Here is a 26,760-nt window from a genome sequence, read left to right on the forward strand (position 1 = left end):
ATGACATATTTTGTCTATGCTTATCCACAGATATAATAATAAATTTATTATATATATTATCTGTGTGTTTATCACACAAAAACACGGCGGCCACGGTCTTCCAACGTCACAGTGTGGCCATTTTCGATTATCTATTCTGTGGTATTGCCATTGGGGTCGTTTGACAATCATATTATCCTAAATCGTGCTATAAACACGTTATTAGCCTGTAGTGATAACCAAGGTCATTGATAACTGTTAACAGTCGAAATTCGAAGTAAACTGGAGATTGGAGTAACTTTTTATAAAGTATAAACCATAGTTTCTTTAGTTAAAACTTTGTACGAGTCGTAGAAAGTTGTTGAATTTTTTTTAAATGAACCAATATTACAATAATTAAATGTCTTTATTACGACTTTGTTGTTATTGTATTAGTAGAGATAGACTAGCAATTACTTTACGGTCTACATTTAAAATAAAACCCCTATGTTTACCAAATCCAATAAAATATGGTAACTATTACGCACATACAAAGAAATCCGATTTCAAATGCTGGAATTGTCAATCTGTTGCACACACTAAGCCAAGTTTATTTTGCGAAAATTGTTCTTTAATACAGTCTGCCGTTCTACAAGATTTCAATTATTTTGAGTTATTCAATTTAGAAGAACAATATAATATCAACACAGTACAATTGACCACAAATTTTAGAAAATTACAAAATCTTATACATCCAGATAAATTTTCTAATAAAAGCAATGTAAATTTGTTAAATTTATAATTTAAACAATTTATTATAAATTATTTTATTTTTTAGGAAGAAAAAGTGTTGTCCGAAACCTTTTCATCCCTCTTAAATAAGGCATATAGTACGCTACTCCATCCATTACAAAGAGGTCTGTACATGTTGAGTGTACATGGTATTAATCTTGAAGAGCACTCGATTACACTTGATAAAACATTTTTAATTGACATCATGGAATGGAATGAAAACATAGAGGAAGCTGATACAAAAACTTCTATTGAAAAATTAAAAGAAGACATAGATGGAATATTAAAAAATACTTATGAGTAAGTATGCAAGATAAAATTAGAAATATATTTGGTAACCTAATGTTTTTGACTTTTAGAGAAGTGTCAAATGCATTTACAGAGAATAATCTGAATGAAGCAAAAGCATTGTTGTCAAAAGCCAAATATTTTGTGTCAATGTTGGAAAAAATCAAAGAAAAAGATGTATGAGTATGTAAGAAAATATTTTTTTATATAAGTACATTGCTTTTTACTATACAGTTTAAAATGTAATAATTATATTAATTCATTAAATTAGTATAAAAATAAGTGAAACACTATTTACGTACAAATGTCAGACAACTTATATATTATATATATTTTTTTAATGTGGCAAACAAATTATTTTTAGAATATTTTTTGTGAAATTGATGTATGAAGAATAATTAGCTGGTTAGTCCATTTATCAATAGAATCGTAACGGCTGATTGCGGGATCAGGATTAGCTAATGTTAATACTTGTTTTATTTGGTCAATACGACCCTTAATAGTTCTGAAAAATAATTAATATTATTATAATATCTATTATATTAGTTATACAAATCATTCAATAAATATACTAACTCATCTAAAATGCACGTGACCAGAAGACTTTCAACATCACTTTCTTCAATATTTAGCTCCTTAGCTATAAAAGGAATATGAACTCTAGTATAAGGTTTTATCAATTTGATCAGAACTTGAGTACGGATATTACTTAACAAAGCTGCAATATAATACATTTTTTAATGTTATATTTTATTTTTCAGATAGTTTTTATTAACCTTCTATATGTTCTCTAATAAATGGATCATCCATTATATTTTTCCGATGATTTTTCAAAATAGTTTCGAATTCTTTAATGTCATTATTTTGATAAGCTTGCACTAAATTGGTCATTGCTAAAATTTCTGGATCATTTTTGTAAGGCTTTGCTTCTTGAGAATCAAATGGATTGATTCCAGATTTCATTAACCTTAAACATTATGATGTAAAATTTTAGTTAAATATTAATTAGTCTGGCTTTATTGTAAGGATTTTGTTTATAATTAGGATTTATTATATTTAACGGACTTGTGGGAGGTTTGGCTCCCACACTCTCCTTTTTAATATTTTAACATGATAACTATACTTTGTTCTAAAAAGAATAGCCAGACAGCTAACCACTTTAGGTCTGCGCATGTCCTACCTAATACAAACCGGCGGTTTATTAAAGCAAGTTAAAATACTTTCTTAATCATATACAGCATTGCTTGCAAGGGCGGCATTTAGGTACACCACTTATTTGGAAAAAAATGTGCCACATATAAACCCGTGAAGTTAGACTGGTGGGACTGACCGAGTATTCTTTAGTTACAAAACCATATTAAAAAAAAAAATTGCACAATTACAAAATATTCCTACGCAAAGCTCTAAAGTGCAGCCATATGACATATGGTGTAACTTAAAACCACAAGCGCAGCAAAATTTTAAAGGATTTACTTATTTTTATAATGTTTATTAATCACAATAATTTTGTTTTTTTATAAAGATAAAAAAAAATTTATAACTGAAAATCTGATAATTTGTCAAGTTATATTTGTTTTATGCGTTTAGGGCAATGTCCGGGAATAGGTCCAATTGCTTAGTTCGGACGCCTGCTTATCAGTCAATTTGACTGATAAAGCATTTTATATATTCTTTACATTAGTGTTAATTATAACACTTTTAAGTTAAATATAGTCACTAAAGTGTACCATAAAGTGGCAATATTAAATATTTTTCAGATTCAACGAAAGAAAAATTAAAGTAAGGCCTAAATTTTATATTATAATATCCTATACACTTTTTTTTGAAGTACACATTATCATGAAGTCAAATGCACATTTTCAATTTTCTACTGCATAATTAGTGTCCTACAGCACCTTAAAATAAAGTCTGACATTAGAAGTGCTGGAAATTTAAAATATACTTACATGTTTGCTAATACGAGGTATTTCAAACACGTGGTACGGCGAGGACTTCCAGACTCATCATAATTTTTAAAAGCCTCAAAAAAATCAGTGTGAGCTTTTGAAAAATGCCCTTCTTCTAAATGCATTTTACCACCACATTCTGCAAAATTTGTTTAATAAAAAAGTAACCATAATAACAATACAGAAAATATTTTAGTTTATACCTCGAATAACACCCATAATAAGTGGATGTGGTATAGCAGATTTGATATGCAAAGATTGTTCATAAAGCTCTTTCAGTTTTTTATTATTTTTCTGTGCCGTGTACATTTGTATTTCTAATGCATATATTTCCAAAAGCTGTGTACCTTTTTTGAGATCATCTTCTCCATTATCAGTCTAAAAAAATCATGTTAAATATAAAAAAACATAACTAAGTAAAAGTAATTTATTTGACTAAATGATAAAATATGCCATTAATTATAATACATATAAATAACATGAAGCTCACTTGACATGAAGCATGCAATTGTTTCAGAATTTTTGTTAGCTTGTTGTAGTCGGCAAGGTCAAAATATAATTTTCCTAATTTTGTATTTGTTTTAAACCATAATCTATCATTTTTAGCATCTTTTAAGGCATCTAAAGTTGTTTCATAGAAATTTTGTAATAATTCCATCTAAAAATAAATTTTTATTATAATATTTTTACAGTTATTTTTAAATATAAATAGTCTTCTATCTCATACATTTTTTGATGTTGAAATATAATCTAGTATAGAATTTATAGATTTTTCACTGTGATTCCGTGTAACTGCAGTTTTAATGTATGTTAATAATTGTTTATAGCGATTCATCATTTCATTGTAGTTGTTCTATTTATGAAAATAAATCAAATCAATTACATTAGTTTGTGCTATATTTTATTGTGTTTATTTATAAAATATGCCAAGTATTAAACATTTTACTTGAGGATTGCAAAACAAATATCTTTTACCTTATTTATTACAGTAAAACCTAAACAAATTTTATCTACATTCTCAGAAGTTGAACCTTCTTCTTTTCTGACTTTAAAACTCTCCAAGAGTTACTACCTTTCATCAAGGCTTAGTTGGTAGTTTCTTAACATAATTTTTTTTTTACCATATAGAGTTGCTAGCCCTACGGTCAACTTGTGATACTCTAGGAAGAGAAAGCTCGAGGCCTGCTAAGTCTGTAGACACTAGCTGTACACCCAGAGGGTATAACTCAGAATAGATTAAATTTATTCTATTCTATTATATAATTTGATCATGACATATTTTGTTATTTAAATTTAAGGATTATATTACATTAAACATTATTTATTTATTTAATCATTAAAACGATTCTTAAGGAGATTACATACCAGTTATTCCTGTTTCTGACTAATGTTACACACAACATGGGAATTAAGATATTTTTTGTGTCTATTGTACTAATCTACCTACTGTAGTGATAAGTAATCTGAAAACGGATTTAAATGTCATTAAGTTTACTAGGGATTCTATTTTTTAATTTTTATCAATTTGTAATTTTCTTCAAATTAAAATTTTATTTTTTGGGATTTTAAAATTCGGATTTGAAAAAAAAACATTTTAAGTCAACTCAGTGATGAATTTAAATGTTTTTTTACAGTCCTAATTAGATCAGTAGGTAGATCAGAACAATGGACAAACTAATTCCTATGTTACGCATGAGATGGACAAGAGACAGTAGTAATCGGTATCTAATCACCTTAAGGATTAGAGAGAAAAGTTGGAGGAGGAGTGACCGAGTGGGTAAGGCCGCAGTGTGTAAACGTTCACTGTCGCCGGTTTGACACTTGGTCACGGGCTTGCAATCGTCGGGTGAAAAGGAACCGCCATCCCCCTCTTCGGCGACTTATTGACGACCCGTCTCGGATAGCGAATTCGTCAAGACACCATCTCATGATGGCAGCGTTGGGCCTTCATGGCCCATTAAGCTACATGATGGTGAATCCCCTTAAAACGAAAAACTTATTTGAAACTATTAATAATGAGTCTATTTTCACTACTTATATATACATGTATGTATAAGAAAAAAAATTTGCTTAAAAAAGTTCCTTTTTCATAAATGAAAATTTCAATTTCAATTATATCCTGTTTTAAAAATTATAATAATATACATAAAAATAAATTGTGATGCATTTAAAAGATAATGCCAATAGTTTTTTTTTCAATTTCAACGTAATGCTAATAAGTTACTTACAAGTCGAAAATTAATTTTTATCATTTGTTTCAATGCTTTGAAACCCCATTCTCCTTTTTCACCAGCTTCAAGATCTAAAACTTTTTGAAATGATACAAGTGAAGAATTAGGATCCTTTTCTTTTAATGATTTTGAATTATAATACTGATTTTCCAAATCCACGTCTGGTTCAGAGTTACTATCTTCAGAATATTCCTAGAAAGAAAGTAAGATATTTGTGTTAATACTTAAAATATTCAAATACTTTACCATAGTTATCTAAAATAGAAATTATATAGAGATAATATATTATAATACTCAAATTGTTGAATTTTGTTTTTTTCATAAGGTATTAAATATTACTCTAGGTATTAAAAAATGTCTTGATATTTAACTTAAAAAATACATAAAAATGCACAAGTATTGTTACCCATTATTAGAACTAGCAAAAAACATAGGATCTGAATTGTTGTCCAAGAAAAATAGGAAAAACTGCTTAAAAAAGTATTATAGAAATTATTTATACTTTTATATTTTTACTTATATAAGATTTAATGTACCTTCTTATAGAAAATATTAATGGTAAAAGAAACAATTGTTTGACTAATCTTTATGCATCAAATCAAAAATGAAATTTGTGTAACAGCATATCAGCGAATCATTCACAAATACTTACAAGACCATAGTCTTCATCATCTTCACACATATAAACATCTTCCGTATCAGACATGATGTTTGTTAATTAGATGTTAATTGACAATTGTACATAACACAAATTTTAAATTACAAAAAATGTTTCATTTAAAACCCTAATGATCGCATAATAATAAAATAACACAAAACTCAAGACTGTAAGCAACTACTATCTACTACTAGACAATAATACAAAAAATATATATTGACTCTAGCATAAAATACAAAATAAAATTTAACGCATGATATTACAAAATACAAATATGCCTATATCGTAAGTCACACCACATTGCACACAATGCAAAGTTTGCGCCTTGCGGTATTACCTAGTGATAACACATTTGAGAATTGACTATTGAGATAGTGATGTCGACAAGGTTATACTGGTAACAATCACCATAACACATAGATATATATATAATAAACCGTCGGCTTGAATTCTTATCGCTAGTTAGCAATCTAGTTTATTATATATATCTGTGCCATAACATGGCTTAAATGTACAAGGTACATCCCCACTTTATTTATATTATCATATAATATATCAATTTATAAAATGGCAGCGTAAGGGTACATCCAAGGTGCATTTATCAGGTGTTAACACTCGCTACCCGGGAGCACGACACGGAGCCACTCGACAAACAGCCACCGAAAATCGACACGGAGCCACTCGACAAACAGCCACCCGAAGAGATACCAACATGTACAATATTTATGTAAAATGTACGATTATTATTTGTGTATGTTGTGCGGCCGACACCACATATTATAACGGAGTAATAGCAAAAAATGTAATTTCCAAATTGTATATCAATAAAAATAAAAACAGTAACTTTGTAGAAAATATTATATTTTTATTAAAACCCCTATTGTATAGAAGACATTGTTACTATGTTCATTGTAAACATTTCAATTTACTCAACAGGATTTATTGTTAACTCATGCTATTAATAATAATTATTGTTTCTAAATACTTTTACTCTATTATTATAAATAATTATACATTTTTATATTATTGATACTTATTTATTAATATAATACACAGGTAAAAAAATTATGTATATTGCAACGATATTAATTGAATAATATTTTAACTTGCTTTCATGTATTCCAATTAAATTACAAATATAAAACAAATGAAGTTATTGAACATTGTTTAATTTGTGTGCATTTTCATGAGTATCGGAATGAACGATCCATGTATATATTATATATACAACTAAAAAGTATTTGATAAAGGTTTTTACTTTTTATTGACTTAGAACTAATTATTAAAAACTCAGAAGCAGAGGGTTAGAATTAGATAAATACCGATATAAAAATCCAAAAAAAGTACATTTTTAGCTAATTGGCAAATGTGTATATTTTCCACCCATTTGGCTTATGCTATAGGCCATCTATATAAATTGGATTTTTTTATCTGATTAATTATTTCTATTTTTATTATCTATATATATATATATATATATATATATATATATATATATAAATTAATGTATGTGTGTGTGTGTCCCTCACAACTTTCATCAGAGTTTGTAGAAAAACAGCATTATATATTTATTTTGTGTTAATATATGTAGAATCATAAAATATAAATGAATAACCAAATTATAAAAAATGATTAACATGTATTGCTTTATAATAGCCCGTAATACTTTATAATATTAGCGGGGCGCGATAAAACATTAATATTTACTACTAAGTCATCCTCAAGTCTCAACAATGTGCATCGGGCGCGCCAAAAATTGTTCATTGTTCGCTATAACAAAATCCCAATTAAGTCAAATATTAGCGTGATGAAATTATGATGCAAAAAAAAAAAGGACCACGACGGGCGGGAGGCAGGTAGACGAGGAATCCGATGATAATTGAGCGGCGATCGACGGACGAAGTACCCAGCGGGCGCGGGTAGACGTGCAGTGCCGGGGCGCGCACGTATGTCGATTTCGGCGAAAGTCTGTAACTTCCAAACTAAGTGCGAGCGGCGCAAATTTTTTACATATTCGTAATCAACATTAAAAGTACTGTCGATTTAAAAAAATAATCGAAAAAAAGGGTGCCCGGTAAAGTAGATTTATACCATAATTATTTGTAATGTTCTAACTATATTTTGTTATTTTTCCAACTATGTTCAAAATTTAAAAACTATAAGCCAAGTGTAAATAATTTAGTAAACATTTTTTATAAACTTGATTATATTAATTTAGTATTTTTCTTTAATAATGTACAATTGTTTCTAACTTTAATATTAAAATAACTTGTATGAAATCCGTTGTGTTCATAATATGTACACTATTAGTTTTTATTCAACAAATGATTAATATTATATGTTTATTACTGCTGATAATAACTTTTAAAAATAAACATGTACATAATCATTTTAGAAAATACATTTTTGTCAAGGCTGTTAGAATACTTCAGCCAAACAATTTTTTTTTTATTAAATCGTGGTCATTAATAAAATAAATTTTAATAATTATAACATTAAAATTTATTAAACAGTAACATCATCAATTTTTTTAGTAAAAACTATTTCCTTGCAGTCTTTTGTTAAGTACCGGCCACCGCCAACGTGTTGAACCATTATATTTTTTTTTTTGATAGCTCGAATCTCATAATTATTTAACATCAGTGATGGATGGCCGCAGTTGGCAACCAACCGTTAGTTTGTATAAACTTGACCATAGTAAACTTAGTAATATTAACGTTTCGTTAATAACTATAACCGTATGAGACCCACTTCACGTTAATTATAATATCACACACTAAGTATCAATCATTTTGTGAAACCCTTGTGTACTCTATGCACATGTATAAAAACATCTAGATAATGCAATCGACAACGCCAGTACACATGCCACTTAAATTTAAGTTATAGCTAACTTTTAACTTGTATATTATAATAGTGTGAAATAAAGAAATCTGTGTTTATAAATATAAATTTAATATACTTGAATTTTATTGTTGTTTGTGCATTTATACATAATATCTTTGATTAATGATAATCAATGATAATATTATGTATATTATATTATAGCACCTGAGCCATGTGAATTTACTACTCATAAATTCGTTATAGTTTGACTTGGTTTATATTTATTTTAATATAGATTGTATTATAAACTATTAACTATTAACTCCAGCCTTCCTCTTGTATCTGACCTTGTTTACACATAAACTGGAGTGATCTATTTTATATATTAGCTGGACATTAGTGATAAGTCTGATGAGTGCATCATATCTAGATCCAAAAGAACCATACCGGTTATTTTAGACCCCAAAAAACTACTGCCGGCTTAATAATATATAAACATTTTATTCAGCATCGGCAAGGTGCCAGTCTACCATAGGTTGTCCCTGTTTGAATTTACTATTGTGTAGCTAAGTATAAACAAATACTAACAATTAAGCATTGGTAGTATATATGGAAAAAAAATGTCAACCACAAAATAAAAAATAGCTGTATATTTCAATAACAAATGGAACTTATCACAGATGTTATAAAAATAGCGTAGACAGTAGACACAACGCGGTCACACAGCGCGCGTAACACTGTTTTTTTATACTATTATAATTTATAACTTATAAAGGTTCTGTTCAAATAATAAGTGTCAGCTAAAATACGTTCGATGACATTATTTTCGACCTAAATATTTTTCGTAAATATTATTTTCGACTTAAATATTTTTCGGCTATTATATTTTTGGTTAATATATGTTTCGGTTCTAAATATTTTCGGAATTGTTATTTTTGGCATATATATAACATGATAACTAATACACAGATATGAAAATATATAATACAAAATTAAATAATATTTAACTATAATTTATTATTGTGTTATTGCCTATTGGAAGTTGTAAAGTATTTAAGTAAATGTGTCTGGTATCTAATAGTTTCGTATGAGGTATTCACGATATATTGTTTTAAATAGATAGGTATAATATATCGGTATTAAATAATTTAAAAAAAAAGTATAATTTCATTGAAATTTGATCAATGAACATTCTGCTTTACTTATTATAAAACGTGTAAGTATGTTTTGAAAAACATTTTTTTTTTAAAACTCAAGAGACAATTTATTGTTGGTAAATTATCACTATAATATAATATTGTAAATATTGTTTCATATACTTTCAGTTTTTTTTTTTATATAAATTTCAATAATAGAAACTAATTTGATTATAACTTAAATAAAAAAACTCAAAACCGGAGACAGGTCACACAGTGAATTAAAAATAGTTCTAGCCTTATTGCATTAATTATGAAATGTACAAGTTTTCCCCTTTAAATAAACAATACTAGCCGCACAACATACACGAATAATAATCGTGCATTTTTTATAAATATTGTATATGTTGGTACCCCTTTGAGTGGCTGCTTGTCGAGTGGCTCCGTGTCGATTTTCGGTGGTTGTTTGTCGAGTGGCTCCGTGTCGAGTGGCTCTTTGAGGTGTAACCTCGCTACCCATTACCGTACGAAAGGTTGATGGACAATATCGCACCAGTTGAACACTCTGCTAGATCGCGTTGGTTACCCGATAAAATCTCAACAATGCATGTACAGCATACGCAAAATTGATTTAAATTGAAGTTATTTACATCAAATATCAATTATATTAAAGTTTTATTAATTTTGGTTGTTGTAATACATTTACAATACATTACGAAATTTATTAAAGTGTTATGTAGAATTAATTATTTCAATTAGTAATTAGTTATGCCCAAATAGGTAACCTTTTGGCTTCTGCATTAATAAGTGCATACCTTCCTATACTGCATTAAATTAATATACTTGAATTTACCTACTTGTTGTTAAAATGTTTTATAGCAATATTTAAAAAAAATTGTTTATCAATGTTGAACTGAGATATTACTCAGTACAACATTGATAAAAAAAACATTAAAAAATGGAGTAGTTCTTAAAATATTACGCATTTCTTGTACAACAATAGTACTAAAAAATAATATTGAACAGAAATTGTATACATGACAGCAGTAGTCAAAGTTTTAACGCCCTAAATTAGTTTACTCTTAAAATAATTGCAAATGTGTAGTGGTTATTTTTGAAAAACATTTTGATTATACTATATTACTATATAAAACAGTATTTAAATTTTTATCTTTTTTAGTATTTTCTAGAGCTTTATCAACTTTTGAAACTTAAATGGTAACGTAAATATATTTTTAACTTTTTAAATTAACAATAATTTGCTGAAGATGAAGTGAAGCTAAATTTCTGTCGGCTCTTGGAATTTTTTGATTCCATTTATCAATCATATCCTACATAATAATAAAACTATATAACTGAGCAAATTGAAGTTGTACCCTATGTTTTATTGCATAATATATGATGTTGGAATTCCTAATTTAGATCTTACTCAACTCTACCTTTAAACTGTCCCTAACTTAACTATATACAATATTTAAAAATGCTATTAAATAGATTGCTGCATGTATTCAATAATTATTGTCAATTTTTACTAGTCTATACTTCAGATATTTGTTTTAACTTTCATTAAACTGACTCATTCATGTTTAAGTCTTGCTAAGAAATTGTTAAAAACTAACTACTAAATAGTATAAAGTTCTGTACGAATACCATGTCATAAGAATTAAACCCGAAGCATCCTAAATCATTATCGAGTTTACCAAATATTTGAGTTAGCATAATATCGGCGAAGGATGAAACATAGATGGATTATTTTATTTTCATTTTTGTATGATTTAATATCATTGGGCAATCCAGTATTGCACCCAGGTACAAAACATTTGTTGGGCATTATTTGGTTAAAAAACGTAACTAAGTCTTAAGTCTAAAAAAATCTTAATTGAACAACGTGTGCAGCATTAATCGCGCTCAAAGGGATGATTTTCAAAACAAAAGCTCATGTTTTTTGAGACTTTATCGGGTATCCAACGCCATCTAGCGGAGAATTCAACTGGTACGTTTTTTTCAATCAGCTAATCGGCAGAGTGTTAACACCTGATAAATCCACCTTGGGTACATCATTGTTTTTTTGATAAATATTTAATATATAAATAATACCTTTATAAAATAAATTAATTTGATTGGCTAACCCTTACGCTGCCATTTTATTTTTATCGTCGAAAATTCCGATGAAGAAGGGGTAGAAATGCAATAACCTGGTATATTTAAATCATGCACCATAGTATCTCCTACATTGATAATATATAATTCTACTATTATCACTTAATATATATCCTTTACTATGTCTAAATCTTTACCACGATTATAGACTCCGTCCTTGGTTTTCAGTTCTTATCAAATTTTCACGTAACATACGGCTACCCGATAGGGAAGTGTTAAAATATAATTTTGCAATTAATAATTTTTCAAAAATGTCTTTACCTCGTGTAATTAATAGCTTATTAAGGACCAAAGCTATTTATACTGCATCTACTAGAAGTGTAGTATCACATGAACCTTGGAAACCTGGCCCGTATCCGAAAACTGAAGAAGAAAGGCTAGCAGCAGCAAAGAAGTATGGTTTACTACCAGAGGAATATGAACCATACCCAGACGATGGACTAGGTTTCGGTGATTATCCTAAGCTGCCTGACATTGGGCAAGATTCTAAAAGTGAATACTATCCATGGGATTCCCCTGAACATAATAGAAACTTCGGTAAATTGTGCTAATTAACAGGTTAAAATTGTAAGTTTAATTCAAATAATTCTAATTTTTGTAATTATCTAGGCGAAGTGATGCACGTTCATTCTGACATATGGGGTTCAGACAAAGGAGATCCTAACTATAAAGAAAAATCTCGATTTCCAGATTGGATGAGAGTATCATCTTTGTTTATTGCTGTGTTTGGACTTGGAGGACTAATGTGGGTTGGGCAACATTATGTTCAACGGTATCGTCCATTTATGCCTAAACAGTGGCCTAAAGAAGATGAAAAATATTATACTTATTCTGAAAAATATTTTTAAACTGTTATTTCTTTGTAGTACTCATAATAAAGATGAATGTGATTTGTTGCTTAAGTAGAAAATTAAATACTAACATTTATGTTTTTAATTTAAATACAATATCATGATGACTTTTGGATCTGTTATATATTTTTTTCTTTTAATGATTTTTTAAAAATATATTTTTATTTAAGCAGTTTAAACCAATACAATTGCCTTTAAAGCCTTAACTTAAAATTTGTCTGCTTTCATTAATCAGAAATTAACTTAGCTGACAGATTATTGAACTTTTATCTTATGTTGACAATTAGGGACAACAATAATGTTTGCCAATTTACATTGGTTTGTCAAAACAGCTATTAGGAAATAATATTTAATAATTTTTAATAGTAACAAACATAATTTTGTTATTGTAAATATTAATTTGAGAAGAACAAAAAAATTCTTATGATTTTCAAAATAATCGTAATAAATATTAAAACTATTATTTTTAATTGATAATATTTCAACGACAGAAGGTCCTAACACATTACACATATTAATGATTAAACAGTACAATAAATTTAAAAAATAAATATAAATTATTGTTATGAGTTATTACTTACTAACGCAACTTGAACTAGGTCCAAACAGGCCTACTGTAAAATATCACAACGAATGTGATTGAAATATCGAATCTTAATTAATAAATAAATAACTATTAATGATTTTAATTAAGAAACATCTAATGCAGTGTCAATATCCCTCGTTTAAATTGTATACTTTGTTAAATGGTCATTTTGTGCATTTCTATGAATTTGTATTACATTTCATATAATATGACTTTTAAAAAATGTATTCTGAAATACAAGCGTAAGATATAGTTTACTAGTAATAGATCTAATAATACACTGTACAAAAAGGTAATATTTTATTATATACATGTCTCATTTAAAAAGTTCCAAAATTAAAATAAAAACCACTTTTTAAAGTTAATTATACATTTTCTACAAATAAGCATACAGTGTAATGCATTAGCAATATATACAAATAATTTAAAAAAATATATTGTAAGTTTTACTATAATAATAATAATTGTTGGTCTAGTTTTATATCCCAAATACAAATGTATATATATCAGACTTGCTTTATTTGTTTATTTTATGTTCTACAATAGTAGGGGTGAATTTTAAGACTGCAATTCAACAGACAGTAAACAACAAATTTTGCAGAATTTTCTTTCTGAATATTTACTAATTGGTGCCTCAGGATACCTACTATTTTCCAATTAAATAAAGAAAGTAACAATACATGTTTACAACTGTTTTCTATCATTTGATTACACATTTTTTGATAATTGTGATACCTTGCAGTAAGTTGTTGACTAATCATGTAACTTTAAGTGAAAAATGTAAACAATTTTGGGGGTGCTCATTTTAAAACTGAGTGTACTAAGCACACCTATACCCCCTCAAATCACGCATATGTGACTGATGGATCTAAGTGGAACATTTATCAGAACGCAGCTTTAGTTAATACTATTTTCTGGATTGAGTTATTTAAAAATTAAAATCACAAGAAATTGTTTTCAAAATGTACAGTTTATGTTAATGTATCTTTAATATATTTTGATAGAAATGAAAACAGAAACAGACCTTAACTTATATCAATGAAATGAGAAAAAAAAGGTGCCGTGAGGCACTTGAAGCCCACTTTCATTTCAAAGGACTTTCCTGTTTTAATGTAAAATCAATTTGATTTTTGAAACCATTAAAATATAATAGATTTATTATATTTTATAGAATTAAATGTTATATTAAACATAAATTTAGGACTTTTCACAGAGGTAATTTTGAGCTATAGAAATTATCTAGATTCTAGTCTAACAAAACATTCTAGACTTTTCAAAAATAACAGACACTAATATATAATATAATATATGGGTAAAGGCTAAATATAGTACATATGAACAACGCCCATATTTATGGGTTTCATCCTTTTTTTAAAATTTCATAATAGTATTAACATAGTAAAATCTAGAAACACGTGTTGTCAGTTGTCATATCTATAATATGTTTAATTTATGATAAGGAGTACAATAAGATCATAAGCAACCATCTGAGATTACAAAAAAAAAAATGATAATCTTAAGACTTAAATCAGCAATTAATTGAAAAAATATTGATTTTTTGTAGTCTAGACAGTTTAACAGGAAAATTAACAGTCATAGGCTATACTGATTGATCCCAGTTCAAATGATCTTATGATATCAATATTCATACTTTCAAAGAATTAACTGAAATAAACAATATCACACTTCTTTGTCAGTTTCATGAATTTGTATAAGTGATTCTGCTTGTTCTGTATCATTATCTCTAAATCTAAAAAAAAAAAAAAATCTGATCAATGTTGAATTTTTTTTTTAATAAATTTAAACAGTCAAATAATTATACCGTATAGAATTTCTTCTTTGAAAACGATTTAAGCAGCTATAATCATTTTGATTATAACTATATTGATGTGTTAACCAAATTAGGGCAAAATATGACATTATAATAGGAACTAAACCTAAATAAAATGATGGAAACAATAATCTTTCATGATCAGACTTGTTATGGCTAGAAATTCCTTGAAAAACTAATGACATTGGAATAGTTAATCCGATTGACATTGTTGCTATAATTGAAGATGTTAACAAACAACCCCTACAATAAAAAATATATGAATAAAGGAAATTAATTTATTGTATAATAAATATTACCATAGCCATATGATTTCAGGTAATGTAGCTTTTACAACTCCGTTGATTAATAAATTAATTGCTTGTTGTTTATTTGGCCACTCAAAAGCTTCTAGTTCAAAATAATGAAAAACAATAAACAATGGCCAAAACATTAACACATTAAAAAGGCCCACAAGACCTAAAAAATAGATATTAATTATAAATATTATGTCTTACCTAAGTATGGAAAATTCAATACAAATTAACACAAATATTACCAAAGTATAAGGTGATGTCTAATTTATCTTCATGATCTACCCATGATCTTAGAGTAACAATATTTAGCGCATAAAACAAAGCACTGCATAGAGAAAAAAAAAATCCAATATACATTTTATTGAAGCTATTGTGAAAATCTGGTATTATAAGGATTACCTGAAAAAGAATACTCAAGTTAATACATATATGATATTTATTGTAATCAAATATTTGTTCAAAATATCAAAATCATTACCGTTTTAAATAATAATAATATAACATTACATTTAAACACAATATTATAATGTTATAATGATACAATATTATTAACATTATAGCAGGGTTGGAACTTGAAATAGTCAAAAATAGGGAAATTAATTAATTCACCATACCCCAAGGTCATGATTTTGCCCAAAAAGAATTCAAGAGTTTATGTGGGTATATTTTAATCGAGTATGTTCACATACTTTTTTAAATTTTTTTTAATAGCCTTTATTATAAATTTAACAGCTCAACAATTACACAGATTAAAGATAGTACATACAAACTAAAATAATAATGGAAAAAATATATATATACAAAAATTACACATTGTTAAAATAGCTTTACTTACAATTAGATATGAAACCCAGCATTAAGGATGAATTTGAGGATAGATTGGATGATAGGAACTGAACGGGAGTTAAGAATATTAAAGGAGTTAGGGTTATTAATACCCAAAGAGGATAGGAAGTTAAATAGGATAACTCTATGGGAAGAGAGTGTGGGACAATGAAAAAGGAGATGAGAGAAGTTGCAAATGGCTGGCAGATCATGCAGGTGTAATGTGGAGAGGACTTTAAAGAGATGAGGAAGGAGAAAGCAGGAAGAAGGTTGTGTTCAAATCATAAGCAGGAAAAGGAAGAAATTTCCTCACAAGTTAGATGGAGGCCATGAAACCAAAGCCTCCGTTAGATGATGGGACGGATTGAACGATGCCAGGGGCGGGAGGGAAGGCCATTTGTCCTGCCAAGCCTGTAATAAAGTTTTATTGAAGCACGGTAGAAAGTCGGAAAAAGAAGTGGTAAGGCCTTGAGACAATATGAAAGAAGCGGTGGAGGTGGCTAGAGAATCGGCAGTCTCATTGCCAACGATCCCAGAGTGCCCTGGGACCCAAAAAATTGAACAGTTTTGCCAGAGGATGAGATACGGAACAGAAGAGATCTGATATTAAGAATAAGGGGAGACATTGTAGAGCTGAAGGGATTGGAGGAGAAAGCAAGAAGGCAAGGTTCACAAATTTGAAATAAAATATAAATATATTAGTTATCCTTCTAAATATCTTTAATTTGTACCATACAAATAGGAATTGTCAGAAACTTTTATTTAAAGATTTTCCAAGCCGGGTTTATTATTTTTTATAGTCCCAAAAAATCTTAATACTGTGTGGTCAAATAATAAAAAAAAATTAGTATAAAATTGTATTTTCTTATTTATTGTAGATAAAAAAAAAATATGAAAAAGATCTAATTTACTTACCCTACCCAACTATAATTATTCTTATTATTATTTTTATTAATATGATACACAGAGAACTGGCAGATTATAACATTTTGTCAGGAAGTTTCCTAATATTCTATTAGGCTAATCCAACCCTGAATAATAACCTAAGCCTACCGTCTATGGACAGCAGGTAATCCATATGAAACTGGTCAACGTTTTTATCCAATTCTAAAATGAATAATGCCAACCAATAGATAACTTATTTTAAAATTATACTAGCTAAACAAATAAAATATGTTTACATTTAATTGAGTATTAAATATTTAAATGTCAATGAGCATATTTTTAATTTTGATACTTTGAACCAAAATTTTGTTATTATATTAAATTAGTACACACGTTTCCTGTAATACTGAATAATACAGTTAATAATTTAGCAACTGTAAAGCGATCTGCTGAAGGTGTAATAAAGAATAAAGACAGAATAAGAGTAAAAAAGCTTGTTGTAGACATCACAACAGTTACTAGATTATTCTCCATGTAAACAATTGATAACTGATGTAATAAATTAGCAAAGCCCCACTAGAAAAAAAAGTTAACATTATTATAATAAATTAGTTTTTAAATAAAGCAAGTTTTAAATAATCAGAGATGATCAAATATTATTTAAGTACTGTTAATTTATTTCAATAGCCATACAATATTTATATTATTTAATCTAACAAACATTATATATAAACACTCAGTGGCGTATATAAGATATAATTTCAGAGGGGGTTATAAAATAAGAATAGATTTAATTAATATTATAAATTAACTATGATTAAATAAATTCGCACATGTACCGTACCAACCACAAAATGAAAAGTAATAAGTGTAATATTAGTAAGTAATTGGAAAATTCAAACACTACTTAAGTTTTAGCTTTGATGCGTAAGAAGGTGTTGTTTTTATTTTTTTGTGTCTAGATCCTCAAAACCCCTGAACCGATTTATTCATGTAACAACTCTTCAGATCAGAAATTGTACATGAAAGGTACTTTATTTGGCCAAAAATATGTAAAGTTCACCCTTTTTACTTAAAAACTGAGAAAAACACCCAATAAATGTACATATTTTTCAACTTAACCCTCTGTTAGTGTTTTGGGGTCCATTAAACACCATTGGCGTAAATAAGTTTATTGGAAACCATGTGACATTATTGACAATGCTTGTATAAGTACAGATATGCATCTAAGCGCTTATTTGAAAGTGATTTTATCACTTTTAGTTATAATAATTTCTTTAGACCTGTGACCTCCTCCTCAATATGCTCCATCCCCCCTGTACTGGCTTTTTTGTAATAATTTTTAGCATTTTAAACAAAAAAAACATTTGTATGGTAATATTTATAAGCTGCTTTTTCCATTATGGTTTATTATATTGGTACTGATATTTATAAAATATCTAAAAACTAATTAATTCTTGATACATCTCTGGTAAAAATAAAATGTTAATTCTTACAAGTGGTGCAACAGTGAAAGCAAGTTTGGCTGTTTGATGTAGGTTTAAAAGTTGTTTTGACAGTCGACATACTTCTCTCGCTCTCAAAGTAGCAGCGTATGACAATCTAGACATTAATGCTTCTTTTGCTTCAGTTTCAGATAAATGTCGCACCTATAATTATTATTTTTAAAATTCAATTACGGTATTTTAAATTTATATTTATCATATTACATAATTATCACTTGTTTACTCACATAAATTTGAATTTTTTTACATTTTTCTCTAATTAATTCAAATTTTTATTACTCTAAGGGCAGGCGCACACGGGAGACTTTTGATCATACAACTTTTTTGTCTTTGTTTCGTCGCCCTTCTGTAGGCGGCCTGAGCAACTGAAAAGTAGCGTCGCTCCGTGTGCGCACCTACATATGATTGTACATACTATGTGAAAAAGACAAAATAGTTGCGCAACAAAAAGTCTCCTGTGTGCCCCTCCCTTAAAATGTAACTAGTAATAACTTTTAAATACATCATTATATAATACTGTTATAAATAAAACATAATTTATATTACCTCTGCAACTTTATTAAATCGCACAATTTTGTTGCTTGATTTTATGTTACCAGAATCATCGCTTTCTGTACCCGATGTCATACTAGGATTTTTAATAGGAACATAGCTGGATGAACTCTAAATAAAAACAAAGATTAGTATTATTATTATTACGATTTAAATTTAATTATTATTAAGTATTATTATTAACAATTTTTTAACACTTAATATTTATAATGTAATGAGTGGGAAAAAAAAGTTTTAAAAATAAAATAAATATAAACATATGTATCATTTTTTTAATTTACAAGAGTGATTGCTTGGAAAAGTGGGTTAAGTTGACAGTGTTTTCATTTATAATTTACCAATTAAATGCTTGACTGTAGAATGATTTATTCATTGAGTAGGTGACTAACAAGACAAAAAAAAAACTTCTTCTGATCTCTAAACTAAAAAGATGTATTTATGTATTATAGTTGTCTAATAATTATTCAAAATCAAACTAAAATGCAAATTGTGTTGTTTATAATTTGTTCAAGATAATCCTTTATTCAATCATTTTCCGCTTGCCAGGGTTTTACATTATAATCTGTTGCATTAAAATTAATTGTTCTTTTTTTCTATGAGATTTTTTTCTTAATGGTTCAAATTTATTTTTGAACATATAGTTTGCAATCAGTGAGTCATCAAAATTAGGGTTTGACATACTATCAAAAATTATTAGGGACGAGTATCAACATGAACCTGTAATTAACTATTAAATATTAGCCAATGTGGCCAGTATCAATTAATCTTTTTTTTTTATTATATAACTGAAAATTAAGCTGATATTTCTAGAAAATCAATAAATGTATTCAGGATCCTCTATACTAGCATTTATTAAAGCACATTGAATAGGTAACTTTTCACTAAAACTTAACATCAAGCTAATGTTTGTAAGCATATATATATTAATACAGGAAAAGTTTTTTCAACTTCTATAATGCATATAGGTTTATGTACAAAAACATATGTGTCAACTATGGTTAAAATTAGAATTAATTGCTTTCGATGTAAAATACACAGGTGAAGAGGCCCCCCTTAAGTTTTAACCATTAATCACGTTCACTGCAGATCATATTTGTATACATGCGAATGATGCCAATTGGTGTCATCCCACAGTTAATGGGTTAAAGTATCTCAAATATTTAATCGATATCGAACATCAGTTAGTAGGAATAAGTTATTAGATTATTAAATATCGGCAAAGAATCTCTCTGACAGTCTTAATACAATACATAATTAAAATTTGAAATAAAAAAAAAAAAAAATATGATGTACCTATTGGCAAATAAAATGTTTATTAGTTTAAGGTCAGAAAGAGCCAGTGTCAATGTGAAGAAATAAACAGTACTATATATCTTATATATCATATCACTATTTTATTGATAAAAATATTTATGCTTATTCAAAAATTAAAACTTTTATGTTCATTTGCCAAAAATTACAAATACTAGATAGACTCAAACTTCAGAAATAATTTTGAATAAGCTTTAGTTGGTGATAAAAATTTAATATTTACCAATCGATCATTTTCATCAGAAAAAACATTATCGTTATCCTCATCGTCATCTTCTGTTGTATCAAAGTTAACAAACTAAAAATAATATATCATAATTAGTGAATATTTATGAATTTTAATCTAAAAAAAAATGCTTTTATAATACACAAATTATTACTAAGTTTTATTAGATATGTAAAGTTTATATAACATTTTAATAAATAAAATCAAAACTCAATAAATTATTAATTCTTAAGCGAACGTCATAGATATATTAATGTTTATGATCCATAGCTCTTAGGCTGCAGGGGCCTGAACAGGCTTCAATATACTAAGCTGACTAAAATGCAGCACAAAAAAAAATTGCTATTTAATTTATTATTAAACAGGCTCTTAAGACACAAGACCATAAAACAAAAGTAAACTGGTAGACGTTTGCCCACCGGAATTAACCATTAGCCGGCTATGCCATTTTTAACATTGAACAAATTTGTATATCATAAAATCAATAATATAATATATAAAATAAAGTTTTACCATGTAATTGGTTTGATTTCCACAAGGTTTACGCAATTCTTTAAATATTACATATATTAAAAAGTAAATAGTAAACATTGATGCTTTTGTATAAGCAAGGAAAAATGGTTTTTTATAATCATTGCTTTGGTAAGGAACATACTAAAAAATAATAATGTACATATTAATAAAACTGGATTGTATATCCATGTACAAATTTCTTAAAATATAATGTTAGAACTCTTTTAGTTATATAAGTAATAATGTAAAAATACTAGGTATGTCAGTGACGTGAAAGGTGTTTATTGTCAGGTAGTTATTTTGGTAGGTGGTTGTTTGAGATCTAGATGACTTGGTTAGATATATGGTAACAATTTACTAGACTGGACAGCCTCTTTTTTTATTATTACAAAATTGTAATGTTTTTATACTAATATTGAATCTGAAGACATAGTTTAAGAGTTATACTCTAATACTGTAGATGGGTACCTTAAAATTTATGGGGACTTGAGAAAAAAAAGCTTCGTGCTGTCACTGAACTATTTCACTTAATGTTAATTTTCTTTTATATCAATTCATAATTGGAGAACTAAATAAAACATACGTTTTTGAACTGTGATGACATTATCCAAATAATATCTGCTAATAATAGTAACAATAACCCAAAAATCAATCTTTGGGTCGAATTATACATTTTTGTTTAGGTAACTAAAGCTAGTTCAGCTAGAATATGTCCATCCCATTGTATATTCTGATTAATGGAACTTAATGTTAAAATAAAATACAAAACTAGGAACAACACACATCATAAGTAACTAGTAAAACTAGAAACAATAGATTAAATTTCACAGTTACATTTTTACAAGTTTATAAGTGTTCGTATTTTTTGTATTATTATTTAAATTGTGCCTAGTTTGAAAAAAAAACAATAACATTAAACATTTTACAAAATAAAATCGCTATCAGTAGTTTTTGAGTTTATTTATCATTTATTAATAGTGGTTTCAGAATTATAGATTCTAACATGAACAGCTGTTGCTACCATAGGGTATATGTATACTATACCTACCATAGTTCAGTGCATAGACTTTATACCAAATCATTGATTAAATACAATGTATTTAATCGGGTTGCTACAGTTACCACGAATGTTGCATGCCACGACTTGTAGTTACTCCGACATTGCTTTATCAGTCATTTGCCACGAATATAATCTACTTCGAATATACAATTGCTACGATTAGACGGTTAGTCCGAATTTAACATACTCCGACATCGTAAAGTAATTAAATGAATCATACAACAGTTTACTCGATATTGTGATACCACGAAAGTATTTTACTTCGACTATACATGATAAGAATTCTTGACCGGGTTGGGGGTAGTTCTTCCAAAAAATGATAACGCGTGATAAGAAAAAAATGTTACATAACCTATAAAATGTGTAATACTACAGATAGTACCAACATCGATTTTACCAAAAACCCGCCAAGAGAAATTTCGTATTTTAATATCAAAAACATTGCCTTTAGTTAGGTTCTTATCTTTATTGCAAATTGTAGTTAGATCTTTATCAATTATCTAATTTAAATCGTATACACTATACACGTAAAATTCATAATAAATTACATTATATTATAGTATATACCTATCATATAAGTATATGTTATAATTTAATATTATTTGGTATAAAATAATAATAATTTTATTAAAATTTCCCTCAAATTGTTTATATTACTATTTAAATAAAACATTATTTTTACTTTTTACCTAAATTAGTTAACGATTTCAGAATTTGGCTGTCAAGTATAAATTAGTTTTACCACATCTTACATATGTATTCTGTAGTTAAAGAATACAGGTAGGAGCTTATAAGCTTTGTCTTCAATCTTGTCTTTTAGAAGATATATTATTAACAAAATTTGGTACCTAAAGGATATATTAGAGCAAGATAACGGAACATATGACACTTGTAGTTTAAATACCTTACATGAATAACTAGAACCAAACACATATTTCATTTTCAAGTTTCCACATAAATCAATATATACATTATAAGGTTATAGTCCAAAGTGAACCTTTTGCCAGATAAAGACTCGTGAAGAGAAAAAAATTGTTGTACGGCCCCTTTTGCATGGGATAATAGGTAGATAATACGAATATGGCATAATATAAAATTACTGTAAACTAGATTTAACAATTCTGTTGTATTAATAAAAATGATCAAACTTGGGTCTTAATCGTATAAACGTCATACTCAATAAATATATAATGTAATTTAATAAAAACTTGCTTTTATGTTGGTAAGATTATCAAATCAGACTGATCGGTATTAAAATACCTTGCAAGACTGAATGTTATTTATAGACAATTAGTAGGTTTTTAAAATAATTATTATTCACTTAATATTTTACAGAAATTAGTTTATATTAAGCTACTCTGGGTATATATTTTTATTATATAAACCAAACTAAACAATATGAATTTGTTCTGAAATAGTTATTCATATGATTTAAAAATATGATACAATTTTTGGTCAATATAAATTTGCAAATTTACAATTATCTCTTGATTTGAAAATGTCCTTGTTTGTTAGAAGATTGCATAGCCCATATTTTATTAATCTATGTACTTATTCATTTAATATGGCCATTTACTTAGTGAATAGTTAAATTAATAATTTATGAATAATTACACCAGAAATCGCATAATATGACAATTGATACACATTAATGCGAGCGTATCAAATACTCATCACATAAATGTTGATCTACCCTTGGTATGGTACAAAGATCTTAATTAAATAACTGCAAAACTTCTTCAAACGATTGTACTGTTCCATCCTTTATAAATTAGGTATGGTACCCTCGTGTTTAATATATATTTTTCTGTTCTAGGAACTTGCTTTCTGTTGTAGTTAAATAATTTTTGGATTAAGTCCTGCCGTTTTACGGTGGACAATATTGACATAAAGCTTTTTTTTAATTATTTTAATTAATACTCTGATAATCAGATAGTATAAAAATCTATTAGAAATTAGAATACCTACTTAGGTATATCCATATTTCATTTAGATCTTTTAAAATTATATTTTCATAGATCCATAGATTTATAAGAATTTTTGATATTGCACATTTCCAAACATAAGTAGAATTAAATGTTTAAAGTGATGCTGTAAGATACTAGTGAAAAGTAATAAAATATTTTTGTACAAGCCTGGCAAAGACTTGGCTAATTATCTTTTACCTCGATTGCCTTTGTAGAAATACAATTATTATCAATTAGATTTGTTTCTTATAGAAGTGATATTATAACTTTTCTGTTATTAATTCTGCCTACATTCCATTTATTAAGAAATGTATACTTTTCTTATATTATAAAAAAAATAGAAATAATACATATTATAAAATAAATAGATACAATTGCAAGTTGCAGCATCTCATCATATTTATTTATCTCTTATCTCGTTTTCATCGAGATCTGCTGTTAAAGCTCTTTTTGCCCACAATAAGTTTAATAAGTTATAATAAGACTGATTTAAGTATGTTAATATTTACTTAAGATTGGTGAAGTTGTGAAAATTTAAATGATTTAAACGTAGCTATGGACATATTTAATGTGAAAACTAATGAGGCTATTTCCAATTTCACTAATATGTATATAATAAAATTGTCAAATCTGAAATTAAAAGAATGAATATCAAGCGGTCAGGTTAACTCTATTTTAACTAAGTGAACATTTAAAAACAGATTAGATAATCCCATTTTTATTTAACATTAATTAAAAATGGTATAATTGTGTTAGGAATATCTTATACCCCCATAATTTTGGTTAGAAATACTAGATTAAACTAGTAGAAGATAATTCTAACTTTATACTGTTAAACAGTTGTACTTAACTAAATTGTAGTTAACAATGAAAAGTATAAAAGTTGTAGGTATTTAATTTATCATTATTTTCAGGTAAGTGCCCCAATAGTTTTAACAAATGTGTCTTCATTCCTTTACACAAAACAGGAAATAAATAATTGTTCAGTAGTTATTATCTATTATTTCAGTCGGTAATTATAATTACTAGGGCTCTAGTTATAATTACTAGACTGTAGCCATTATAAACCAATATCGTTATCACTGTCTCTATCATAAATATTTAAAAATCATTAAATCCCAAATAATGAAGTAATATAACATTTAGTTATTAAAACATATTTACATGATTTTACGAGTTTTTATAGTTGAATTTGAATAAAACTGAACATATGGTTTTCAATATTCAAAACTATTTTAATCTAGATAACTTAAAGTTTAGAGGTCAAAACTGTGTAGAGCTACAAAATTGTGTTTCATGAATTATGATTCATATAAGATGTAATTGCGTTACTATTAAAAATAAAATAGTTGTATACTTTGATTCATTGATAACTGACTAAAATGAAAATATCAAAAATATTGAATATGTTATAAAACTATTCAATTATTATCAAGACATTATTTATATATATCTATAGTTATTAGATAATAGCAGGTATTGTTAAGGGTTAAACTTACTAAAGCTAATTTATTATTTAAATGTTGAATCTATAATTATTTACTACATTATACTATGCATATAAATAAAGATAACGGTATCTGGACTTTATAATACAATTTATATCGAACACATCATTGTATACTCAAAGAGAGTATTCAATATGTTAAACATCCTTCGTTTAAACGTATTATATAATATCACTTATTACAATACACAGATACAAATCACTCGTTATCGAGAGTAAACGTGTCTATGAGAACAGATTTAGAAAAAATACATTTGGTTTACTTTTACTTTATTGTGTCAAAAACTACATCTAAAAACTAATGCATTTCTAAATAATAAAATTATAAACAAATATATACTATATACTAAATACGCTTTGTTTTTTTATCATAATTAAATATTATTTAATTAAAAATTATCAAAAAAGTAAGTGGTTATTAAAACATGTTTTCAGTTGTAAAATAACACAAACAAAAATGTTTTGAAAAATAATTTTACCTAATTAAAATTATTATGAGAGAAAATTAGTCAATCACACTATATAATTAAGCTAACCAAGAAAAAACAACTTTTATTTCTAAAAAACAATATAGACTTCCTGTCTATCAGGCTACCTATAGTAACACAGTATACATTTCAGACCAATTTTATAATTTATAAAGTACAATTCATAAAGTTTGATAAGTCATTTAAATAAATAATAAATAGTAATAATAGAAATAATAAATGTAATAGTTTAAAACACATAAAATAATCTGGTAAAAAGTATAAATAGTATAAAATGATACTTAAGTAAAGATATTTTTTAACTAAAAATGTATATATTATAAACTAAACATCAAAATGTACAAATGTATAATTACTTGGTT

At 27.1% G+C, this 26,760-nt stretch overlaps 4 protein-coding genes across 7 annotated transcripts; 2 read left to right on the forward strand and 2 right to left on the reverse strand.

The window, feature by feature from the left end:
- Positions 1-235: 235 nt before the first annotated feature.
- On the forward strand, positions 236-6,785 carry LOC126835147 (iron-sulfur cluster co-chaperone protein HscB). Of its 2 annotated transcripts, XM_050567456.1 has the most exons (4): positions 236-739; positions 797-1,050; positions 1,110-1,225; positions 6,479-6,785. In XM_050567456.1, exons 1-3 carry the CDS (start codon positions 380-382, stop codon positions 1,219-1,221), a joined length of 726 nt encoding a protein of 241 aa, XP_050423413.1. In that variant the 5' UTR covers positions 236-379; the 3' UTR covers positions 1,222-1,225; positions 6,479-6,785. The 2 variants fall into 2 exon arrangements, with proteins under 2 accessions (XP_050423413.1, XP_050423412.1); XM_050567455.1 differs by lacking the exon at positions 6,479-6,785 and having other exon boundaries at positions 1,110-1,504.
- LOC126835146 (COP9 signalosome complex subunit 2) lies at positions 1,223-6,240 on the reverse strand. The gene is made up of 9 exons (XM_050567454.1): positions 5,868-6,240; positions 5,213-5,407; positions 3,712-3,837; positions 3,475-3,642; positions 3,188-3,362; positions 2,985-3,123; positions 1,815-2,005; positions 1,615-1,756; positions 1,223-1,543 (listed from the first exon to the last, which is right to left on the reverse strand). Exons 1-9 carry the CDS (start codon positions 5,919-5,921, stop codon positions 1,399-1,401), a joined length of 1,335 nt encoding a protein of 444 aa, XP_050423411.1. The 5' UTR covers positions 5,922-6,240; the 3' UTR covers positions 1,223-1,398.
- Positions 6,786-12,106: 5,321 nt separating the features above from the next.
- On the forward strand, positions 12,107-12,961 carry LOC126835355 (NADH dehydrogenase [ubiquinone] 1 beta subcomplex subunit 8, mitochondrial). The gene is made up of 2 exons (XM_050567877.1): positions 12,107-12,532; positions 12,605-12,961. Exons 1-2 carry the CDS (start codon positions 12,247-12,249, stop codon positions 12,841-12,843), a joined length of 525 nt encoding a protein of 174 aa, XP_050423834.1. The 5' UTR covers positions 12,107-12,246; the 3' UTR covers positions 12,844-12,961.
- A 1,896-nt stretch (positions 12,962-14,857) lies between these two features.
- On the reverse strand, positions 14,858-22,308 carry LOC126835354 (solute carrier family 35 member F5). 3 transcript variants are annotated; one of them, XM_050567874.1, is made up of 10 exons: positions 21,960-22,308; positions 21,377-21,517; positions 20,861-20,935; positions 19,321-19,437; positions 18,766-18,918; positions 17,663-17,845; positions 15,802-15,958; positions 15,563-15,722; positions 15,255-15,506; positions 14,858-15,182 (listed from the first exon to the last, which is right to left on the reverse strand). In XM_050567874.1, exons 1-10 carry the CDS (start codon positions 22,047-22,049, stop codon positions 15,113-15,115), a joined length of 1,398 nt encoding a protein of 465 aa, XP_050423831.1. In that variant the 5' UTR covers positions 22,050-22,308; the 3' UTR covers positions 14,858-15,112. The 3 variants fall into 3 exon arrangements, with proteins under 3 accessions (XP_050423831.1, XP_050423832.1, XP_050423833.1); XM_050567875.1 differs by lacking the exon at positions 21,377-21,517; XM_050567876.1 differs by lacking the exon at positions 17,663-17,845.
- Between the last annotated feature and the right edge of the window lie 4,452 nt (positions 22,309-26,760).

The sequence above is a fragment of the Adelges cooleyi genome, unplaced genomic scaffold (genome assembly GCF_023614345.1).
Source record: "Adelges cooleyi isolate 19-005CV unplaced genomic scaffold, UGA_ACOO_1.1 ACOO_flye_CR_arks_rails_tigmint_CR_PRNA_23, whole genome shotgun sequence".
Taxonomy (NCBI): Eukaryota; Metazoa; Arthropoda; class Insecta; order Hemiptera; family Adelgidae; genus Adelges; species Adelges cooleyi.

Bases quoted from the DNA above. Each gene is read 5' to 3' on its own strand.
- LOC126835146 (XM_050567454.1), bottom strand. From the start codon at position 5,921: ATGTCTGATACGGAAGATGTTTATATGTGTGAAGATGATGAAGACTAT. The intron at 1,757-1,814 runs GTTAATAAAAAC...ATTATATTGCAG, and splicing joins TATTAGAGAACATATAGAAG to CTTTGTTAAGTAATATCCGT. The intron at 1,544-1,614 runs GTTAGTATATTT...ATTATTTTTCAG, and splicing joins GTCACGTGCATTTTAGATGA to AACTATTAAGGGTCGTATTG.
- LOC126835355 (XM_050567877.1), top strand. From the start codon at position 12,247: ATGTCTTTACCTCGTGTAATTAATAGCTTATTAAGGACCAAAGCTATT. The intron at 12,533-12,604 runs GTAAATTGTGCT...GTAATTATCTAG, and splicing joins TGAACATAATAGAAACTTCG to GCGAAGTGATGCACGTTCAT.
- LOC126835354 (XM_050567874.1), bottom strand. From the start codon at position 22,049: ATGTATAATTCGACCCAAAGATTGATTTTTGGGTTATTGTTACTATTA. The intron at 18,919-19,320 runs GTAATATAAATT...TAATAATTATAG, and splicing joins GATTTAATAAAGTTGCAGAG to GTGCGACATTTATCTGAAAC. The intron at 17,846-18,765 runs GTAAGAATTAAC...TTTTTTTTCTAG, and splicing joins CTTTCACTGTTGCACCACTT to TGGGGCTTTGCTAATTTATT.
- LOC126835147 (XM_050567456.1), top strand. From the start codon at position 380: ATGTCTTTATTACGACTTTGTTGTTATTGTATTAGTAGAGATAGACTA. The intron at 740-796 runs GTAAATTTGTTA...TTTATTTTTTAG, and splicing joins AATTTTCTAATAAAAGCAAT to GAAGAAAAAGTGTTGTCCGA. The intron at 1,051-1,109 runs GTAAGTATGCAA...TTTGACTTTTAG, and splicing joins ATATTAAAAAATACTTATGA to AGAAGTGTCAAATGCATTTA.